This window comes from Doryrhamphus excisus, chromosome 11 (genome assembly GCF_030265055.1).
Source record: "Doryrhamphus excisus isolate RoL2022-K1 chromosome 11, RoL_Dexc_1.0, whole genome shotgun sequence".
NCBI classification, from domain to species: Eukaryota; Metazoa; Chordata; class Actinopteri; order Syngnathiformes; family Syngnathidae; genus Doryrhamphus; species Doryrhamphus excisus.
This window is the reverse complement of record NC_080476.1, coordinates 8,059,007-8,077,546: the sequence shown is the minus strand read 5'-3', so window position 1 is coordinate 8,077,546 and position 18,540 is coordinate 8,059,007. Positions and strand designations below refer to the sequence as shown.

General features: G+C 40.8%; 1 protein-coding gene across 6 annotated transcripts in view; it reads left to right on the top strand.

The window, feature by feature from the left end:
• LOC131137843 (ryanodine receptor 1-like) overlaps nt 1-18,540 on the top strand; it is a 47,181-nt gene that overhangs the window by 27,708 nt on the left and 933 nt on the right. For 3 of the 6 annotated variants that reach the window (XM_058086208.1, XM_058086206.1, XM_058086205.1), the window contains 24 exons: nt 2,285-2,384; nt 4,055-4,134; nt 4,202-4,278; nt 4,351-4,424; nt 6,390-6,470; nt 6,564-6,652; nt 6,730-6,858; nt 7,179-7,283; nt 10,652-10,733; nt 10,805-12,123; nt 12,204-12,289; nt 12,416-12,575; nt 12,670-12,756; nt 13,642-13,911; nt 13,977-14,107; nt 14,276-14,318; nt 14,397-14,530; nt 14,604-14,664; nt 16,504-16,650; nt 16,785-16,919; nt 16,999-17,155; nt 17,341-17,405; nt 17,479-17,579; nt 18,477-18,528. In XM_058086208.1, coding sequence (XP_057942191.1) covers nt 2,285-2,384; nt 4,055-4,134; nt 4,202-4,278; nt 4,351-4,424; nt 6,390-6,470; nt 6,564-6,652; nt 6,730-6,858; nt 7,179-7,283; nt 10,652-10,733; nt 10,805-12,123; nt 12,204-12,289; nt 12,416-12,575; nt 12,670-12,756; nt 13,642-13,911; nt 13,977-14,107; nt 14,276-14,318; nt 14,397-14,530; nt 14,604-14,664; nt 16,504-16,650; nt 16,785-16,919; nt 16,999-17,155; nt 17,341-17,405; nt 17,479-17,579; nt 18,477-18,528 — 3,765 coding nt within the window. Of the gene's footprint in view, nt 1-2,284; nt 2,385-4,054; nt 4,135-4,201; nt 4,279-4,350; nt 4,425-5,432; nt 5,451-6,389; nt 6,653-6,729; nt 6,859-7,178; nt 7,284-10,651; nt 10,734-10,804; nt 12,124-12,203; nt 12,290-12,415; nt 12,576-12,669; nt 12,757-13,641; nt 13,912-13,976; nt 14,108-14,275; nt 14,319-14,396; nt 14,531-14,603; nt 14,665-16,503; nt 16,651-16,784; nt 16,920-16,998; nt 17,156-17,340; nt 17,406-17,478; nt 17,580-18,476; nt 18,529-18,540 lie in introns of all 6 variants that reach the window. The other 3 variants (XM_058086207.1, XM_058086204.1, XM_058086202.1) reach the window with 2 other exon arrangements.

Below are 18,540 nucleotides of genomic sequence, written 5' to 3'. Positions count from 1 at the left end.
TGCTCTGTCAGGAAAGGTGTAAGCTACAACTTCCCTGTACTATGAAATTTTATTTGGCGTTATTTTGATGTTTTTGTTATGCAAATTTGGAGTGAGTGGACCGGAGCATGAAGAAACACAGAAAAGAAGAAGAGAAACTGGTGGGGAGTACAGTAGGGAGTGAGACAAAAACTGCAGCAACAACAGTTCCCATGACAACAACTATGACAAACAGGATTGCATCAGTTAAATGTCAAAGATGGCTAAGAGTCACAATAGAGATGATATCACTGAAATGAAACAGTCAAACTTACCAGCAACAATTCTCAATTTCCAGCATTTTTTGTTTGTAGCAGGACTCAAACCGACCACTCTTTTCCATATACTAGCTAGAGATGAACAATTTAAACTTTATCGTTTACCTATATGGTAAGACATATATCCAGGCATATTCATTACTAATAGAATAGACATCCAAATGTACAGGGAAAATAGTATCACTTTAAACACTAACTTGCAATGTCATTGCTGTCCCATTCACCGCTCACTCACTTCATGGCTCCATGTAATTCCTCTCACCTTCCTAACCTCCAACTTTACTCACCGAATGCTGCTGATAAGTGTCTCCCCTTCTCCCACTCACATAGCCTACTGACAGACTACAGCGCAGAAGCCGTTAAAGAGCTAAACATTCATGCACATAGCCAAGAGCTGCCATACTGGCACGCAACATACAGAAGCATAATCACATACATGATGGAGGCTTCAGGTATGTACAGCACGACACATAAAGGGTAATGCTCGGCGATAGGCATACGTGGGTGGTGGGAGGTTTGGGTTGGGTGTGGTGTGGGAGGTTGGTGTTGAGGGTGTGGGATGCTACACGCTGATTTGTGATGTGGCTGAACAGAGGAATGTCCGTTGGTCCTCTGATTCAGAGATATTCATTCAATTGTCATTTTCTATGCATTTTCTATTTGGGTGTACATTGTACTCTCAGAAAAAGAAAGTACATTATTGGTACTGTTAAGGGAACTCAACTGAACTTGATTCATCCAAACCAGCAAGCACATTACTTTTAAATGCCAAAGAAATATCTCCGACACAGAGGGATTGCAGCTCTTGTCCACATTTTTTGGACAAAAGATGCAAGCTTCATGGCTGCAATATTGGGCCGTTGCTGCTTCCTGTAGTCTAACGCTTGCTCCAGCCAGCAAACGTGAATGAGTAGTGTTGTGATTCCACCACTAATAATGTGAATGTGTGTGTAGACAGATACAATGAAGCAACATTTTGACACTTATTATGACTAAAGTTTCAAGGGGACCCATTGTGCTTTTTCTAAAATGTAGTTTGAATGTGGGCCAGATACACTCTCTGCCTTCCTCCGAGCTCTGTTTCTCTGTTTACAGTGTTAGAATGTTTCCCAGGAAGTGGTACTTTGGGTTCCGAGCGAGGCAAACATCAGGCAGAAGTGGTTGGAGTTCCTGATTCCCTACCAACAAAATAAAAAAGATTTTAACCTGTCAACGACATTTCACACTGGACTGTGAGGAACAGGGAGTGAGGTGCAAATTACAAGCTCAATGAGCCTGGAGTTGCTAACAGCCATTTCCTACCACTATCAGTGTGTCTACCTGAGTTTTTTTAAACACTGGTAGTCCCGCAAAAAACATTCCCGATGTAACTCTAAAATGCTAAAGCTACTTACCATTCAGAGACATCTTGAAGTAACCTCTTTTCTTGAGAAACTTCGGATGATGTATGTTAAAAGCGGACATTTAAAAAAAGATAAATCACTTTTTATTATCAACTCCTATAAAATTGTGTTTGACAACACCGAAGAACTTGGGAGTGTGACCAACCGCAGTGGAGTAGGCGAGCCTGGAGGTGGGCCGTGGGTGGAATAAATTAAAACAGACCATTTTTGCGGGAAGCATGAAATCCAAAGAAATACATCTGGAATAGGTGCAGATTCTGGAAGAACTAGAAAGCTTTCTGTGCTGGTAATTGTGTGTAGCTGCTCTATAGTAGTCCACGACTCAATACAAAGTGCAGAACAAATAGCATAATAGGTCCCCTTTAAATAATGGAACATCTGAGCAAAAGTCTACGTAAGTAAGGTAAGTCTATCGGGTATTACTAGGGTCAAGCATTGCGGATATGAGTGAAAGGAGTATGGGTGTGCTTTTTAACAAGAATCTAAATGGATAGAATGGGATTTTACAGCATCTATTCTATCCATTTACATTCTAAGCTTGCAAGTATACAAAATGGCACTTATTCGTCATGTTGTTGAACGCAGGAGAAAGAAATGGAAAAACAACGACTCCTTTACCAGCAGTCCAGGCTTCACAATCGTGGAGCTGCAGAGATGGTGCTACAAATGATCAGCGCCTGTAAAGGTGAGCCTTTTTCTTTCATGTGGCATGTACAGTGAAGAAAATAAGTATTTGAACACCCTGCTATTTTGCTATTTCTCCCACTTAGAAATCATGGAGGGGTCTGAAATTTTCATCGTAGGTGCATGTCCACTGTGAGAGAGATAAACTAAAAAGAAAAATCCAGAAATCACAATGCATGATTTTTTAACAATTTATTTGTGTGATACAGCTGCAAATAAGTATTTGAACACCTGTGTATCATCTAGAATTCTGACCCTGAAAGACCTGTTAGTCTGCCCATTAGAAGTCCACCTGCACTCCATGTATCATCCTGAATCAGATGCACCTGTTTGAGGTCGTTAGCTGCATAAAGACACCTGTCCACCCCATACAATCAGTAAGACTTTAACTTGTAACATGGCGAAGACCAAAGAGCTGTCCAAAGACACCAGAGACAAAATTGTACACCTCCACAAGGCTGGAAAGGGCTACGGAGCAATTACCAAGCAGCTTGGTGAAAAAAGGTCCACTGTTGGAGCTATCATTAGAAAATGGAAGAAGCTAAACATGACGGTCAATCTCAATCGGAGTGGAGCCCCATGCAAGATATCACCTCGTGGGGTCTCAATGATTCTAAGAAAGGTGAGGAATCAGCCCAGAACTACACGACAGGACTTGGTCAATGACCTGAAAAGAGCTGGGACCACCGTTTCCAAGGTTACTGTAGGTAATACACTAAGACGTCATGATGTGAAATCATGCATGGCACGAAAGGTTCCCCTGCTTAAACCAGCACATGTCAAGGCCCGTCTTAAGTTTGCATATGACCATTTGGATGATACAGAGGAGTCATGGGAGAAAGTTTTATGGTCAGATGAGACCAAAATAGAACTTTTTGGTCATAATTCCAATAAGCGTGTTTGGAGGAAGAAGAATGAAGAGTACAATCCGAAGAACACCATCCCTACTGTGAAGCATGGGGGTGGTAGCATCATGCTTTGGGGGTGTTTTTCTGCACATGGGACAGGACGAGTGCACTGCATTAAAGAGAGGATGACTGGGGCCGTGTATTGTGAGATTTTGGGGAACAACCTCCTTCCCTCTGTCAGAGCATTGAAGATGGGTCGTGGCTGGGTCTTCCAACACGACAACGACCCGAAGCACACAGCCAGGAAAACCAAGGAGTGGCTCCGTAAGAAGCATATCAAGGTTCTAGCATGGCCCAGCCAGTCTCCAGACCTGAACCCAATCGAAAATCTTTGGAGGGAGCTCAAACTCCGTGTTTCTCAGCGACAGCCCAGAAACCTGACTGATCTAGAGAAGATCTGTGTGGAGGAGTGGGCCAAGATCCCTCCTGCAGTGTGTGCAAACCTGGTGAAAAACTACAGGAAACGTTTGACCTCTGTAATAGCAAACAAAGGCTACTGTACCAAATATTAACATTCATTTTCTCAGGTGTTCAAATACTTATTTGCAGCTGTATCACACAAATAAATTGTTAAAAAATCATGCATTGTGATTTCTGGATTTTTCTTTTTAGTTTATCTCTCTCACAGTGGACATGCACCTACGATGAAAATTTCAGACCCCTCCATGATTTCTAAGTGGGAGAAATAGCAAAATAGCAGGGTGTTCAAATACTTATTTTCTTCACTGTATATCAACAATAATCAACCTTTTTCTTGTTGTAGGTGAGACAGGCCCAATGGTGTCAACAACCCTCAAACTGGGTATTTCCATCCTCAATGGTGGAAATAGTGAGGTTCAACGGGTGAGTCCTCTTAGAGTCAACTTAATTTATAAAACATTACTAAACACTTGCTGCCCTTTTTCAACAGAAAATGCTTGAGTACCTTAGGGATAAAAAGGACGTCGGATTCTTTTTGAGTGTCCAGGCCTTGATGCAAACATGCAGGTCTGGAATTGTTGAATATTGCCTTTAAGTTGTGTTGATAGTCGGATTAACATTGGTTTATGTGGTTCACAGTGTCCTGGATCTAAATGCTTTCGAGAGGCAGAACAAGGCTGAGGGGCTGGGCATGGTCTCAGAAGAAGGCACTAGTAAGTCATCATGCTGACGGCTTTCTGAGGATATAATTAGTAGATTATGTATACAAAGCTAATGGATGGATTAAACATATTGTATATGCACACGGCGTCAACATTAAGTAAACCTTAGTTTTGATTGACACTGTAAGAAAAACTTAGAATTATTGCTATTTTAGGCAAATGTAATTATCTAAGGCTACATTTTAAATATGCATACTGTTTATAGCCTTGAAATTGCACCTTGAGTGTGCATGCTTATGTTGTGGCCCGTGTATACTGTATATAACTCTATTTGTAATCAAATACATAATTTGAAAGGTCTGTATTTGTAAAATATTAAAAAAAAAACCCATCACACAACAAATGCTAAAACAGGAGGACATTAATCCATATAGTTTTCCTGCCGTCTGAATGAAACTCGGAATTATGACTTACATAACATGCTTAGTGGTATTAAAAAAAAAAACAGAATCCGCCAATCTACTGTATACAGTATGATGTGCACACCACAGGTTGAAGTGCACATCAAAGGTTGACGATAAAGCAAAAGGAATCTAGTTAAACATATATAAACCTTTTGAATGTTATGTGTCAATCAAATACAAATGACAGCATCTGTTTATTGCATATTTGCATATTACGTATTTATTACATTTTAGTACAACTGAATCTATATAATGTGATTCAAATACATGATACAGTAAGATGACAATGTCAGAATGATGTGGCATTCACTTTACCAAATCTATATTAATTCCAAATATATTTCCTAACCTAAAAAAAATCATTAATACTTGGATGAGTGTTAATGAATTTTGTGAGAGTTTCTCTTTGACTTGCTGGTCCTCACCTGCAGTTGACTTAATTTGAAATGGGTCGTTGAGTGAACTTTGCCATGGAATGTTGTTAATCTCCCCGTCCTCATCTCTCAGTCCTCTACTGTTGTCAACACACTGATCCTCTCTCCCTTCCCCACGATCACTGCCATCTCTCCCCCGTCCATCCTTTCATGGTCGTCAGAGTTGAGCCGAGATCGGGGTAAATCATCTGTCTGTCCATCTGGCTCTCTGTCTCCATCTTTCTTTTTTTTTTTTTCTCCTTCTGTCCCTAACACTGCACCTCTGCTCAGTGAGGCTTAAATGTCAGTCATGTTCACAGCTTACATGCTTAACTCGCATTTCTTGTTCATTCTAAATTGAATGGTTTTCATTGAATTTGTATCCCAAACCGACACTACTATAATCATTATTCCATTCATCCATTTTCTGTACCGCTTATCCTCACGTCGGTCGCGGGCATGCTGGAGCCTATCCCAGCTGTCTTCGTGTGAGAGGCGGGGTACACCCTGGACTGGTCGCCAGCCAATCACAGGGCACATATAGACAAACAACCATTCACACTCACATTCATACCTATGGACAATTTGGAGTCGCCAATTAACCTAGCATGTTTTTGGAATGTGGGAGGAAACCGGAGTCCCATGCATGCATGGGGAGAACATGCAAACACCACACTGAGATGGACGATCGGGGAATCGAACCCAGGTTTCCTAGCTGTTTGGCCTAACCACTAACCGCTAACCACTTGTCTACCGTGCAGCTGTAATTATTATTATTATTTATTATTTTCTGTTGTGCCGCCTTTAGGGGATAGAAATGTTTTGACTCCCTGCTATTGACAACCTGTATTGGTTTTGTATCTGTACAAACCACATCATGACTTGCTGGCACTAGCATTGTTCAGGCATGAATAAAGACACCAACACACCTGCCAATGAAGTTGACCAAATTTATGCACTGATTTATGGATGTTCCCCAGCTATATGCCAGAGTTTGGAAAATTATGATTTGAATTATTTTGCCTTAGTGTCTCATGAGTCGCTGGAGTGTATACAACCATCCATCAAATTCTTGCTGTGTGTAATGTGTTGTTATTACAGGATCAGTATGTCATACTCAAACTTCTACTTGAATTTAGATGAGAAGGTGATGGCTGATGATGAGTTCACCTGCGACCTCTTCCGCTTCTTGCAGTTGCTCTGCGAGGGTCACAATAATGGTGAGTTTGGTTTGTATTTCATATACCGAGTAAAATCGCATTGTAGCGTGGAGACGTCACTAACATGCCTACTATCCTGCTGCTTGCTTGCAGACTTTCAGAACTACTTAAGGACACAGACAGGAAGCACAACAACCATCAACATCATCATCTGTACCGTCGATTACCTGCTCAGACTACAGGTCTCAAAAATGGAGCCTAGTTAACCGTGTTTCACATTGAGATAGTCCACTACATCTGTCTTATTTTTTCTTTAAAGGAATCAATCAGTGATTTCTACTGGTATTACTCCGGAAAGGATGTCATCGATGAACCAGGGAAGAAGAATTTTTCCAAAGCAATGACTGTAGCAAAACAGATTTTCAACAGTCTAACAGAATATATTCAGGTAAAGTCCAGCATTTTCTGTGTGTCAAGTGATTGGCAAAGATTTGTTCATTTTATTCTTGCAAAAGGTCAGTCATAGGTAATATTTACTTTAAGTGATACATAAAAACAGATGCTGTTCATGTCGGAGAAGGAGAACTTTCTACTTACAAAGCATCTAATGGTCTGCAATCAGTACTGTAGCAGTTCTGCGTCAAGTACAAATACAAAACTTGTCGACACTGTGCACAGATTTGTACGTCATAGATGCTAAATGAATGCAGTATGGAAAAGTATCATTATACCATATATTTAACAATGTCCACTACATTCTTCCCTCAGGGCCCCTGCACGGGCAATCAGCAGTCTCTAGCCCACAGCAGACTGTGGGATGCTATTGTGGGCTTCCTCCATGTCTTTGCTCACATGATGATGAAGCTGGCTCAGGTACGATAGCTTCATTTATTTCACATCGAAACATCATCAAAACATTTGTAACGCTTTTCATTTTGCCTGATTTTAACTGCTTCACTGATAAAGTTTGGTAGAATCAACGTGTTTGGACTCACTGCACACAACATTAGTTACACTTGTAATGAGGAGTATCAACAATTCTCCCTTTGCAAAACCGATGAGTTATTAGATAGAGAAGAGAGGGAGATTCTATTTAACTAAATATTTACTTTGTTAACTTCCATTGTAGTATGTTCAAAGTGACAAAATAGCTGTAGAAAAGATCTTTTTTATGGTTTATCCAATCAGGGTCTTACTTTCTTGTTTTGAGCTTGGAGCACCAATGGAGATTTACCATGGCGTCCGTGCTGCTGCTGAGGGAAGCGAGATTGTGTCAGAGGGCAAACCCACTCAACAGCAGATTAATTCTCAACATACTCACGGAATTGAGCGCATTCTAACACACTTTTAATGTAGCTTTAAGTCATCATATCTAATTTTAAAAATGATTTTATTACATTTATAGAGCTATTTCAGTCATTGAACAACCGTGTACACCGTGACTCCACCGTGACTGGCAAAGACTATCTAATCTAATTATTACAGCAATTTTTATTCCAAATGTTGATGGAAAATTGGATGAGAACATGAATGTCATGTTAGCAATAGTGTTTGGAAGGGGGAGCACGGTATCAAAAATATTCATTAATTCATTCATTTTCTACCGCTTATCCTCACAAGGGTCGCGAGCGGTGCTGGAGCCTATCACAGCTGTCTTCGGGCGAGAGGCAGGGTACACCCTGGACTGGTCGCCAGCCAATCACAGGGCACATATAGACAAACAACCATTCACACTCACATTCATACCTATGGACAATTTGGAGTCGCCAATTAACCTAACATATTTTTGGAATGTGGGAGGAATATGGAAAAAAACATGCAGGTATCAGAAATAGTCTTTTTTTTTTTACATTCTTTGGATGTAAATCAATCAATCGATCAATCTCTATTTATATGGCACCTTACATCAGCTGTAGTTGAACTGAAGTGCTTGGCAAAAGATAAACAGCATAAAAAAAACAATAAAAAATGTAAGTATAGATAAAATAAACAGACTATGACCCATGCAAAATCAATTTCATCTGATTGTTGAAGTGTACCTAATGTTGCCAGTGAGTCTGTTGCAGTCACATAAATCAAAAGCACTGTCATGACTCTACAATATGATGTTTGTATACAGTGTGTCTCGCTAATGGATGTTTTTTAGTAGAGCTTACAGCTACTGGATGCACTGCACAATGGCTCCTTTCATGACTTTATAGAAAACATGCTTGCAAAACCTTTGCTTGATATGCGACCTTATGGCTGAACATATACACTGACATCACTTTTTAATACATACACATGCAAAAATAAAATCAATGATGGCTGAAGTCGCTTTAACTGCTTCAGTGTCAGCATCTTGGTGTGCATGCAGGTCGTTGTCATGGCTGTCATGGCTGTCATGGGTCACTTGAATACTCAGCCATTGTTGATTTTATTACTAAAAAACATAGTTTATTTATGCTTTTCATGCCACATATTTACATCTTTATTTTTACAAACATTAAATAACATAACACTCGCAACGCATGGATGGATATTATTCTTAGTTGTGTCCGACATGTGCACTATTATATGTAGTGCAGTGCAGTGGGCCAATGGTACTGTTTTTATGTTCCTGGCATCGTGCATGTGTAACTGTTTAAATTCTACTGTACATACAGTTCAAAACTTTCTAACAAGTAAGATACATACAGTATAAGATACACCTAACGAAATGACCCTGCTCTCTTTGTGTTTAGCAATGGTCGTATTTGATGTACTGCTGTGCATCAGTGAACATGAGGTCTTTTAGACGTATTATTAATTACTGTAAACTTAGCCTGCAATTAAAATGATGTCATGAATTAGCCTGTAAATCCAAAGATTGTTGCAATGTTCTCACCATATATTTCAAAATATATAATTTTATGCACAAGAATGTTTTTTTTAATTGTTTAATGACTGAATAATTTATTGATTATTTAAACTGTCTTCCACATGTTCAATGCAGGGTAAAGTATGTATCCACTTTATTTATTATCTATTGATGTGATCATAATAATGTGTTGGTTTCACCTCTCAGGCTGTTTTATACCCATCTGTTTAAAATAGGGAAATGCATCTGGAATGTTGAACTATAGGGGAATACATTTGCAAATCACGGTTTGAACATGGCGCCCTAATTCTATTGAGTTTTTTAAATCTATATTTAAGCAAATTGTAATTAATCCTGACCTAAATTAAACATTTTGAAGCATAAAAATTGCTATATGGATGATATATGGATGGTGCCTCCAGGCACGCCCACTTCGCTCTGATTGGTCATACTCCCAAGGGCTCCCGAGGACTTCTGGATACGTAGAGCTGAGCGTTCAGAGCCATCACTTCAATATGCGCAAACCTCATGATCTGAAACGTTTACATAGTCTAACACGAGAATACAACATTCAGAAAAAGTGGAAAAATCATAATAAGGCCCCTTTATTTTAACATTCAACAATATATGACAAAGAAGCAAGGTGACTACAAAACATCCTGAGAAGGTGATTGACTTTTAACCACCACTGTTCCAGTGTACATTTTAATAACAAAATGACTCTAGTGTTGGACTATATGTTTTAATGAAACATTTGCTCTGTGTGTGTCTTTGTGTTTCATAGATTTTGCAACTGTGTCACCATTTTATTTTACTCATCATAAACCCGCCTTCATTTGTGCTGTGATTTTGTGACTTATTTGGACTTATTTTGGACGCATGGCTCACTCCTTCCCTTTCAAACCTTCTTGCTAGTTTGATGTTCTCCTCATTTTGGATCAACATTTGCAATACAAATTTGAATGGCGAAGGCGTTTCACACTGTCTACCTGTTGTAATTACAGTAACGGCGTATGATCATATATTAACTGGTGTTCACCTCACTGCAAGTTTTGAGGCTGAATTGTAATAACGAGCTGACTATCGAAGCAAATGCTGCTGTAGACACACAAACAGGGTGCCACCATCTTACCCTGACATCACGCCATTACATGTATGTTTTGCTGTATATTTTTGTGCTTTATTATCATGCATTTATTCTCCTAACTTAGGGTGAATGAGATGTGTTTTCTGTGGATTTCTTTTTTTTTTTTTTTACCAAAAATCCACAAATTAATTAGAAAATTAATACTCACGATTTCCCCCACCCCAATGATTGCATTTCATGAAGTGAATATGAAGCCCTAATGGGCAGTCACTTGTCATTATTTATATTGCTTGGCATGTTGTTTTATGGTCGCAGGATTCGAGCCAGATTGGTCTGCTGAAGGAGCTTCTGGACCTGCAGAAAGACATGGTCGTCATGTTGCTCTCGCTTTTAGAAGGTAGAAAGTTCTGTTGTTAAAATTAAATTAAAAAATGTGTATTCATAAGACTGCAATGCTGTGTCACTCAGGGAACGTGGTGAATGGCACCATTGCCCGCCAGATGGTGGACATGTTAGTAGAGTCATCCAGCAACGTAGAGATGATCCTTAAGTTTTTTGACATGTTCCTCAAACTGAAAGACATTGTGGCATCTGATGCGTTCAAAGATTACATCACGGATCCTCGAGGCCTTATCTCCAAGAAGGACTTCCAGAAGGCCATGGACAGTCAGAAGCAGTACACACCTTCGGAAATTCAGTTCCTCTTGTCCTGCTCAGAGGCGGATGAAAACGACATGATCAATTACGAGGAGTTCGCCAGTCGCTTCCAGGAACCCGCCAAGGACATCGGTTTCAATATCGCCGTACTGCTCACCAACCTGTCTGAGCACGTTCCTCACGACACTCGACTACAAAACTTCCTGGAGCAAGCAGAGAGTGTGCTCAACTACTTCCGTCCCTTCCTGGGCCGTATAGAAATCATGGGCGCCAGCCGTAAGATTGAGCGCATCTACTTTGAGATTAGTGAGGTCAACCGCAGACAGTGGGAGATGCCTCAGGTTCGAGAATCCAAGCGACAGTTCATCTTTGATGTCGTGAATGAGGGCGGCGAGTCGGAAAAGATGGAGATGTTTGTCAACTTCTGCGAAGACACCATCTTTGAGATGAATATTGCCTCACAAATTTCCGAGCAGGAAGAAGAAGAAAAGGGAGAAGAGGATGACGAGATAGACGAAGTCGCTGTTGAAGGAGGCACAGGAGCAGTGAGCGGAACAGGGGAGGAGGACACCAATGGAGAGGAGGGGCCACCTGAGTCCAGTTCTGCCTTTGCAGACTTCATAAACAGCATGTTAAGCTTCTTTAGCATCTTCACCTTCCGTAATCTCCGCAGACAATATCGTCGGGTGAGGAAGATGACTTTGAAGGAGATTGTGGTCGCCCTGTCCACCTTCTTCTGGACCATCCTGCTAAGCATCCTGCACTTCATCTACAACGTGTGCAAAGGCTTCTTTATGATTATATGGCATACCCTGTTTGGAGGCGGCTTAGTGGAGGGAGCTAAAAATATCACTGTGACAGAGATTTTGGCCAGCATGCCTGATCCAACGCAGGATGATGTGCACGGTGATGGACCAGGGGAACCTGGGATGGGGGAGGAGCAAGACATGGGAGGGGTTACGGACACTGGAGAAACAGGAAGTGGGGAAGAGGAAGAGGAGGATACCCAGGACAAAGAAGGTGGAAGGATACCGGGTATCGATGCTCCTGGTGGGCTTGGAGACATGGGGATTGAGGCCACTGTTGAACCACCTACCCCTGAGGGGACGCCTATAACAAAGAGAAAAATGGTAGCTTTTGCTACTTTGGTGAACTTTTATAAAATAATGTAAGAGGCTGGGTCATTACTTTGTGTGATTTTGTTTTATAGCAGCAAACTGAAGAGACCGACGCCAGCCAAAAGCCTCCAGAACCAGTTCCTGTTGAGGAAACACCTCCAGAGCCCGAAAAGGCTGAGTACGAGATACCATGTTCCTGGACCACTATTTCATTGCATTTACTTGGCTAAAATGCTTTTACACCGTACTAACTAACAAGCACATAAATTGTGATAAAAGCTTAATTTCCTTGGTTTTCTTTCAGTGTTGAAACCGGAGAGAAAGCAGAAAAGGAATCTGAGACTCAGGAGAAAGAAGTGACCTCAGAACCAAAGAAGTCTGCAGCGGTAAAAGAAAAGAAGCCTAAAAAGGGAGGAGGATTCCAAATCTGGACTGAGCTGGAAAACCAGCGAAATAAATTTATGGTGAAATTATGATCTATTTCCCCCCACATCTTTGCTATTACTCCCAGTTTGTCTAAGACATTGGAATTGTTCCCCTGTTGTTCATCTTTCATAGAACTACCTCTCCAGAAACTTCTACAACTTGCGTTTTCTGGCTCTGTTCCTCGCTTTTGCCCTAAACTTTATTCTGCTCTTCTACAAGGTGAGGACATGAGTTTGTATACACTGAAAATCGATTTAAATACTGTACTGACGTTGTCAGTGAGGTATTATTTCAACAATGTAGTTAGAACTGCATTGCATCATGCAATTTTTGAAGGCATGTTTTCATACAACTTCTTCTTAATTTATTTCAGACATGAATACAATGTTACATTATTCTTTCTCACATATACACTTACAATATCTCTCTCTCTCTCTATATATATATACACATATATATATATACATATACATACACACATATCTATACATATATATATACACACATACATACATGCACACACACCTCATTACTACACATGTCTGAAAAGGAGCAGGAAGAAGCAAAGCTTATTAAATCCTACCCCTTCTCCATGCCATAGCAGTTACCAATTCATTCATTCATTCATTTTCTACCGCTTTTTCCTCACGAGGGTCACGGGGGTGCTGGAGCCTATCCCAGCTGTCTTCGGGCGTGAGGCGGGGTACACCCTGGACTGGTTGCCAGCCAATCACAGGGCACATATAGACAAACAACCATTCACACTCACGTTCATACCTATGGACAATTTGGAGTCACCAATTAACCTAACATGTTTTTGGAATGTGGGAGGAAACCGGAGTACCCGGAGAAAACCCACGCATGCACAGGGAGAACATGCAAACTCCACACAGAGATGGCCGAGGGTTGGGATTGAACCCTGGTCTCCTAGCTGTGAGGTCTGCGCGCTAACCACTAGACCGCCGTGCTGCCGTTACCAATTCAATATATGATTTTTTCCACACATATACGTAATCACAACTGTTTCATTGTGCATGACCTGATCCAGCAGATGTCCAGAGAGTTTATGTAAATGACATATTTCACAATATCTGCCTTGAAAAGGTGTCGGACACCCCACCTGAAGGCGATGACATGGAAGGATCCGGGCTGGCAGAAGGAAGTGGGTTCTTTGAAGGCTCTGGTCTATTTGAAGGCTCAGGGGATGAGGTGGATGGTTCTGGAATGGATGATGGAGATGAAGATGAAGAAGATGTACCGCTGTATTTCTATCTGGAGGAGAGCACGGGCTACATGCAGCCTACGTTGTCCTTCCTCGCCATTCTTCACACCGTCATCTCCTTCATCTGCATCATTGGTTACAACTGCCTCAAGGTGGGTGGACGGCAAGCAGCTTTGATGGTAAAGAATTGTTCCACATGTTTTCTCGATTTGATCAGATTCCACTGGTGATCTTCAAACGGGAGAAAGAACTTGCAAGAAAGCTAGAGTTTGATGGGCTTTACATCACGGAGCAGCCGGAGGACGAGGATATCAAGGGCCAGTGGGATCGTCTTGTCCTGAACACTCCGTATGTGGAAGCAATAGGAATTGCGTGTATAGGGAATACTGCATATACTGCAAAGACTGTAATTATTGTATAGTATATAGTATAGTATTATTTGAAAAAAGGCTTTAATTGCAGTATTTACGGTATCCAAAAATCACATAAATGAATCCTGTTCTTTTTCTCCCATAGATCCTTCCCAAACAACTACTGGGATAAGTTTGTCAAACGAAAGGTGAATTATATTTGTTTTGCTGTTAAAATAAATACAGTACATCTGAATATATTGTAAGCAGCCAACGTCTGCATCCAGGTTTTGGATAAATACGGAGACATTTATGGCCGAGAAAGAATCGCCGAACTGTTGGGTGTGGACTTAGCGTCCCTGGATGTGAGTCAACAGCATGAAAAGAAACAAGAGGAATCTGACAACTCAGCGTTTGCATGGTAGGCAAAAAGATGCTTTGGATGTTTTAAATTGTAATGGAATTTGAACTCATGGTGTTGTTTGTCTCGTCAGGGCTACTACTATTGACATCAAGTACCAGATCTGGAAGTTTGGTGTGGTGTTCACGGATGGTGTAAGCACCAGGAATTTTCATCCAGTTTTTCTGCAATTGTGTCTATGTTGGTACTGAATATAACACCAGCAGTCTATATAGGGCCTGTTTTTGGAAAAAAATAAAAATTTTCAATAGGCTGCATGGTAGTTAGCGCACAGGCCACACAGCTACAAGACCCGAGTTTGAGTCCACCCTCGGCCATCTCTGTGTGGAGTTTGTTTGTGGCTTTTCTCCGGGTACTCCGGTTTCCTCCCACATTCCAAAAACATGCTAGGTAAATTGGTGACTCCAAATTGTCCATAGGTATGAATGTGAGTGTGAATGATTGGCTGGCGACCAGTCTAGGATGCACACCGCCTCTCGCCCAAGACAGCTGGGATAGGCTCCAGCAACCCCGCGACCCTCGTGAGGGTAAGTGGTAGAAAATGAGCAAAAATTATCTATGAGACCATTTTTTCCAGGTCATTGGTGTGTGTATGTGAGTGACAGGAAGAAAAGCTCTGACACAGGGAGAAATTATTAGGCGCCACCTGTTTGCATGTATAAACTTTGAGACCACAAACATAAGACAGCCCTTTTTTTTTTTTACAGATTTGAATTGTTCAGTACATATAGTGTATTATATTTGTGTCAGTACACTAATCACTTTTAAGTGATGATTGATAATTCAGAGAGGTATTAATTTAACAATTTATAGGCATTATTTCCAATTAACAGGACTGAGATGGAGGTAGCAAGAGTGAAAGGTCATATTAAAGAAACACCTCCAGAGCCCGAAAAGGCTGAGTACGAGATACGAAATATGTACAAATGTATAACAAAGAAACCTAACTTGAGGATTCAGGAAGTAGTGAATTGGACACTAATATCATGTTTTGTCATGTATCATGTTTCGAAGTCTTATACAGCAATCGTGTTTTGATCCGACAAATCTTAAGTAGGTTTGATCAAGTGTAGAATTACTACAGCTACTCCTTGAACTGCTTGGACCACCATCCCATGTTCCCGGATGGATTGCCTATCTATGTAAAAAAAAATATGTTGAAATTTGTTGGGTTTATATAATTTGTTTGGGCTTATATTCACATGCGATCCATAGACTGGATTTGACGGTATTTATCAAAAACCCAGAACAATCCTCTAAATGGGCAACCTGTGTTAACATGAAAAAAACAAAGAAATCAGTGCCTCGCCAGCCATGGACCTCACTGCACATAACTGATTATCCTCTATTTTGGCAGTCAAAATTCATTCATACATATTATACATTTAATGCATTTGACCTGCTACTGTCTTGCTAGTGCTGCTGCTGTCAGCCCCCCTCCATAAAGCTCTAAATCAGCATCCCTTCAGAATTAGGCGAGCACTGAGGCACCTCCACTTATGAAATGTCTCTGTAGTCCTGATTAGCAGGGATAATGATGATAATGATGTCACACATTAAATACATTACACACACTGTAAAAAGTCATGGTGTATAATAAGTATTTCTGCTAAATATTATTTTTGGCAACATCTGAGATTGTATACAAAGAGGAAACCCTGGTGGTAGAGCTAGTTCCTGACCTGAATCTGATCAGGAAACAAATTCAGCAAGCAAAATATTTACAACCATTGGAATCCTACAGAAATTACTTTTTTGATAAAAAAATCATATTTATTTTATATGAATTTTGCTTATTTATAACATTATCAGGCTCTGCCCCACGTCCCTCCTCGCCTGACCGCATATACTAACTGAACACTGCATACCAAGTTTAACTTGCTTTTCAGGTTTTGTCTAGCTGGCTTTGAAAACGGACAAAAGTTCCACTGTCTGACGCAACCCAAAAATATCGGCATGTGTTTCTCTTTCAGACCTTCCTTTATCTGTGTTGGTACCTGATTATGTCCCTGCTCGGCCACTATAACAACTTCTTCTTCGCGTGTCACCTGCTGGACATTGCCATGGGCGTCAAGACCCTGCGCACCATTCTGTCTTCTGTGACACACAATGGCAAACAGGCATGTGCAGGAAACAAAACCAAAACAAGGACATAACAATAAACTATATACAGTATATAACACTATATGGACAGAATTGATTAAGAGCATCACTAGTGTCCTCCTGTGTGACGATGCTCCTTATGTCCCTCTAGCTGATGATGACAGTAGGTCTGCTGGCAGTGGTTGTGTACCTCTACACGGTTGTGGCTTTCAACTTCTTCCGAAAGTTTTACAACAAGAGCGAGGACGAGGACGAACCCGATATGAAATGTGACGACATGATGACTGTGAGTCGTTGCTGTCATTGACCCGCATCCAACGCTCACACCTGACTCCTGATTGATGTCTCGTCTTGTGTTTCTCTAGTGCTACCTCTTCCACATGTACGTGGGTGTACGTGCTGGCGGGGGCATCGGAGATGAAATCGAGGATCCTGCCGGGGATGAATATGAGCTCTACAGAGTGGTCTTTGACATCACTTTCTTCTTCTTTGTCATTGTCATCTTGCTGGCCATCATCCAGGGTAAACAAACTATCAAACTTTACATTTACCAGCCACAACAATAGATAAGGTAACCCAAATATTTAAATAGATACATCACTGCAAACTGCAACCATATTAATAAACATTACAATAAACAATGAACAATATTTATAGATTAGGAATTGGTATTTTATGACAAATATTCGTGTGTGCCCACGCTGTAGGTTTGATCATTGATGCCTTTGGAGAACTCAGAGATCAACAAGAGCAGGTCAAAGAAGACATGGAGGTATGTAATTTATGTCACGTTATGACAAGTTGTCAATAAATGTCAATAAATCATCATTGATCTTTTTCTGCAGACAAAATGCTTCATATGCGGCATCGGGAGTGATTACTTTGATACAACACCGCATGGATTTGAGACTCACACGCTGGATGAACACAACCTGGCCAATTATATGTGAGTATACTACATCTAAATAGTTGTGCTCGTGTACTGTAACTTAGTATTAACACTAGGGCTGTCAAAAATAGCATGTTTACGGTGCTAACTAATTTATTTCATGAATTACGTTTTTAAAATTTGTGGAATTTTGACGGAAATTTGACGGAAGCACAGTGGAGTGTCCCCACACAGTAACACTTGGTCTGGAGTCTTGTCACGAGACAGCCGCGAGATGCATTCATGGACACTCTGAAAGTCACAATAATGTCTGTGTGTTCATAAAATACAGTAAAAAAAAGGGGGCATATTTCACACATAGTTGAAAATTAATTAAGAGTTTCAGCTAAAATAAAAGGAAAGGTATACAAAACTGTGGTGAGACCAGCCATGTTGTTTGGTCTAGAGACAGTGCCACTGATGAAAAGACAGGAAGCAGAACCAGAGGTAGCAGAGATGAGGATGCTGAGGTTCTCATTGGGAGTGACCAGGATGGATAGGATCAGGAACGAGTATATCAGAGGGACATTACATGTTAGAGGCCTTGGAGATAAAAAAGTCAGTGAGGCCAGACTTAGATGGTTGGGACATGTCCAGAGGAGAGATAGTGAATATATTGGTAGAAGGATGCTGCGTTTAGAGCTGCCAGGTAGGAGGCGTAGAGGAAGACCAAAGAGGAGGTTTATGAATGTAGTGAAGGAGGACATGAGGGTAGTTGGTGTGAGAGAGACAGATGTAGAAGACAGGGTTGGATGGAGGAGATTTGCCGTAGCGACCCCTGTAGGGAAAAGCCGAAAGAGAAAGAAGAAGAATTAATTGGAAAACTGATTAACTTGATTCAAAACTGTAATCATTTGACAGCCCTAATGTATACATACGCACCAGGAGGAAAATTAACATGTTAACACCTTTCAGGTTCTTCTTAATGTACCTTATCAACAAAGATGAGACTGAACACACGGGACAGGTCAGTCTGATT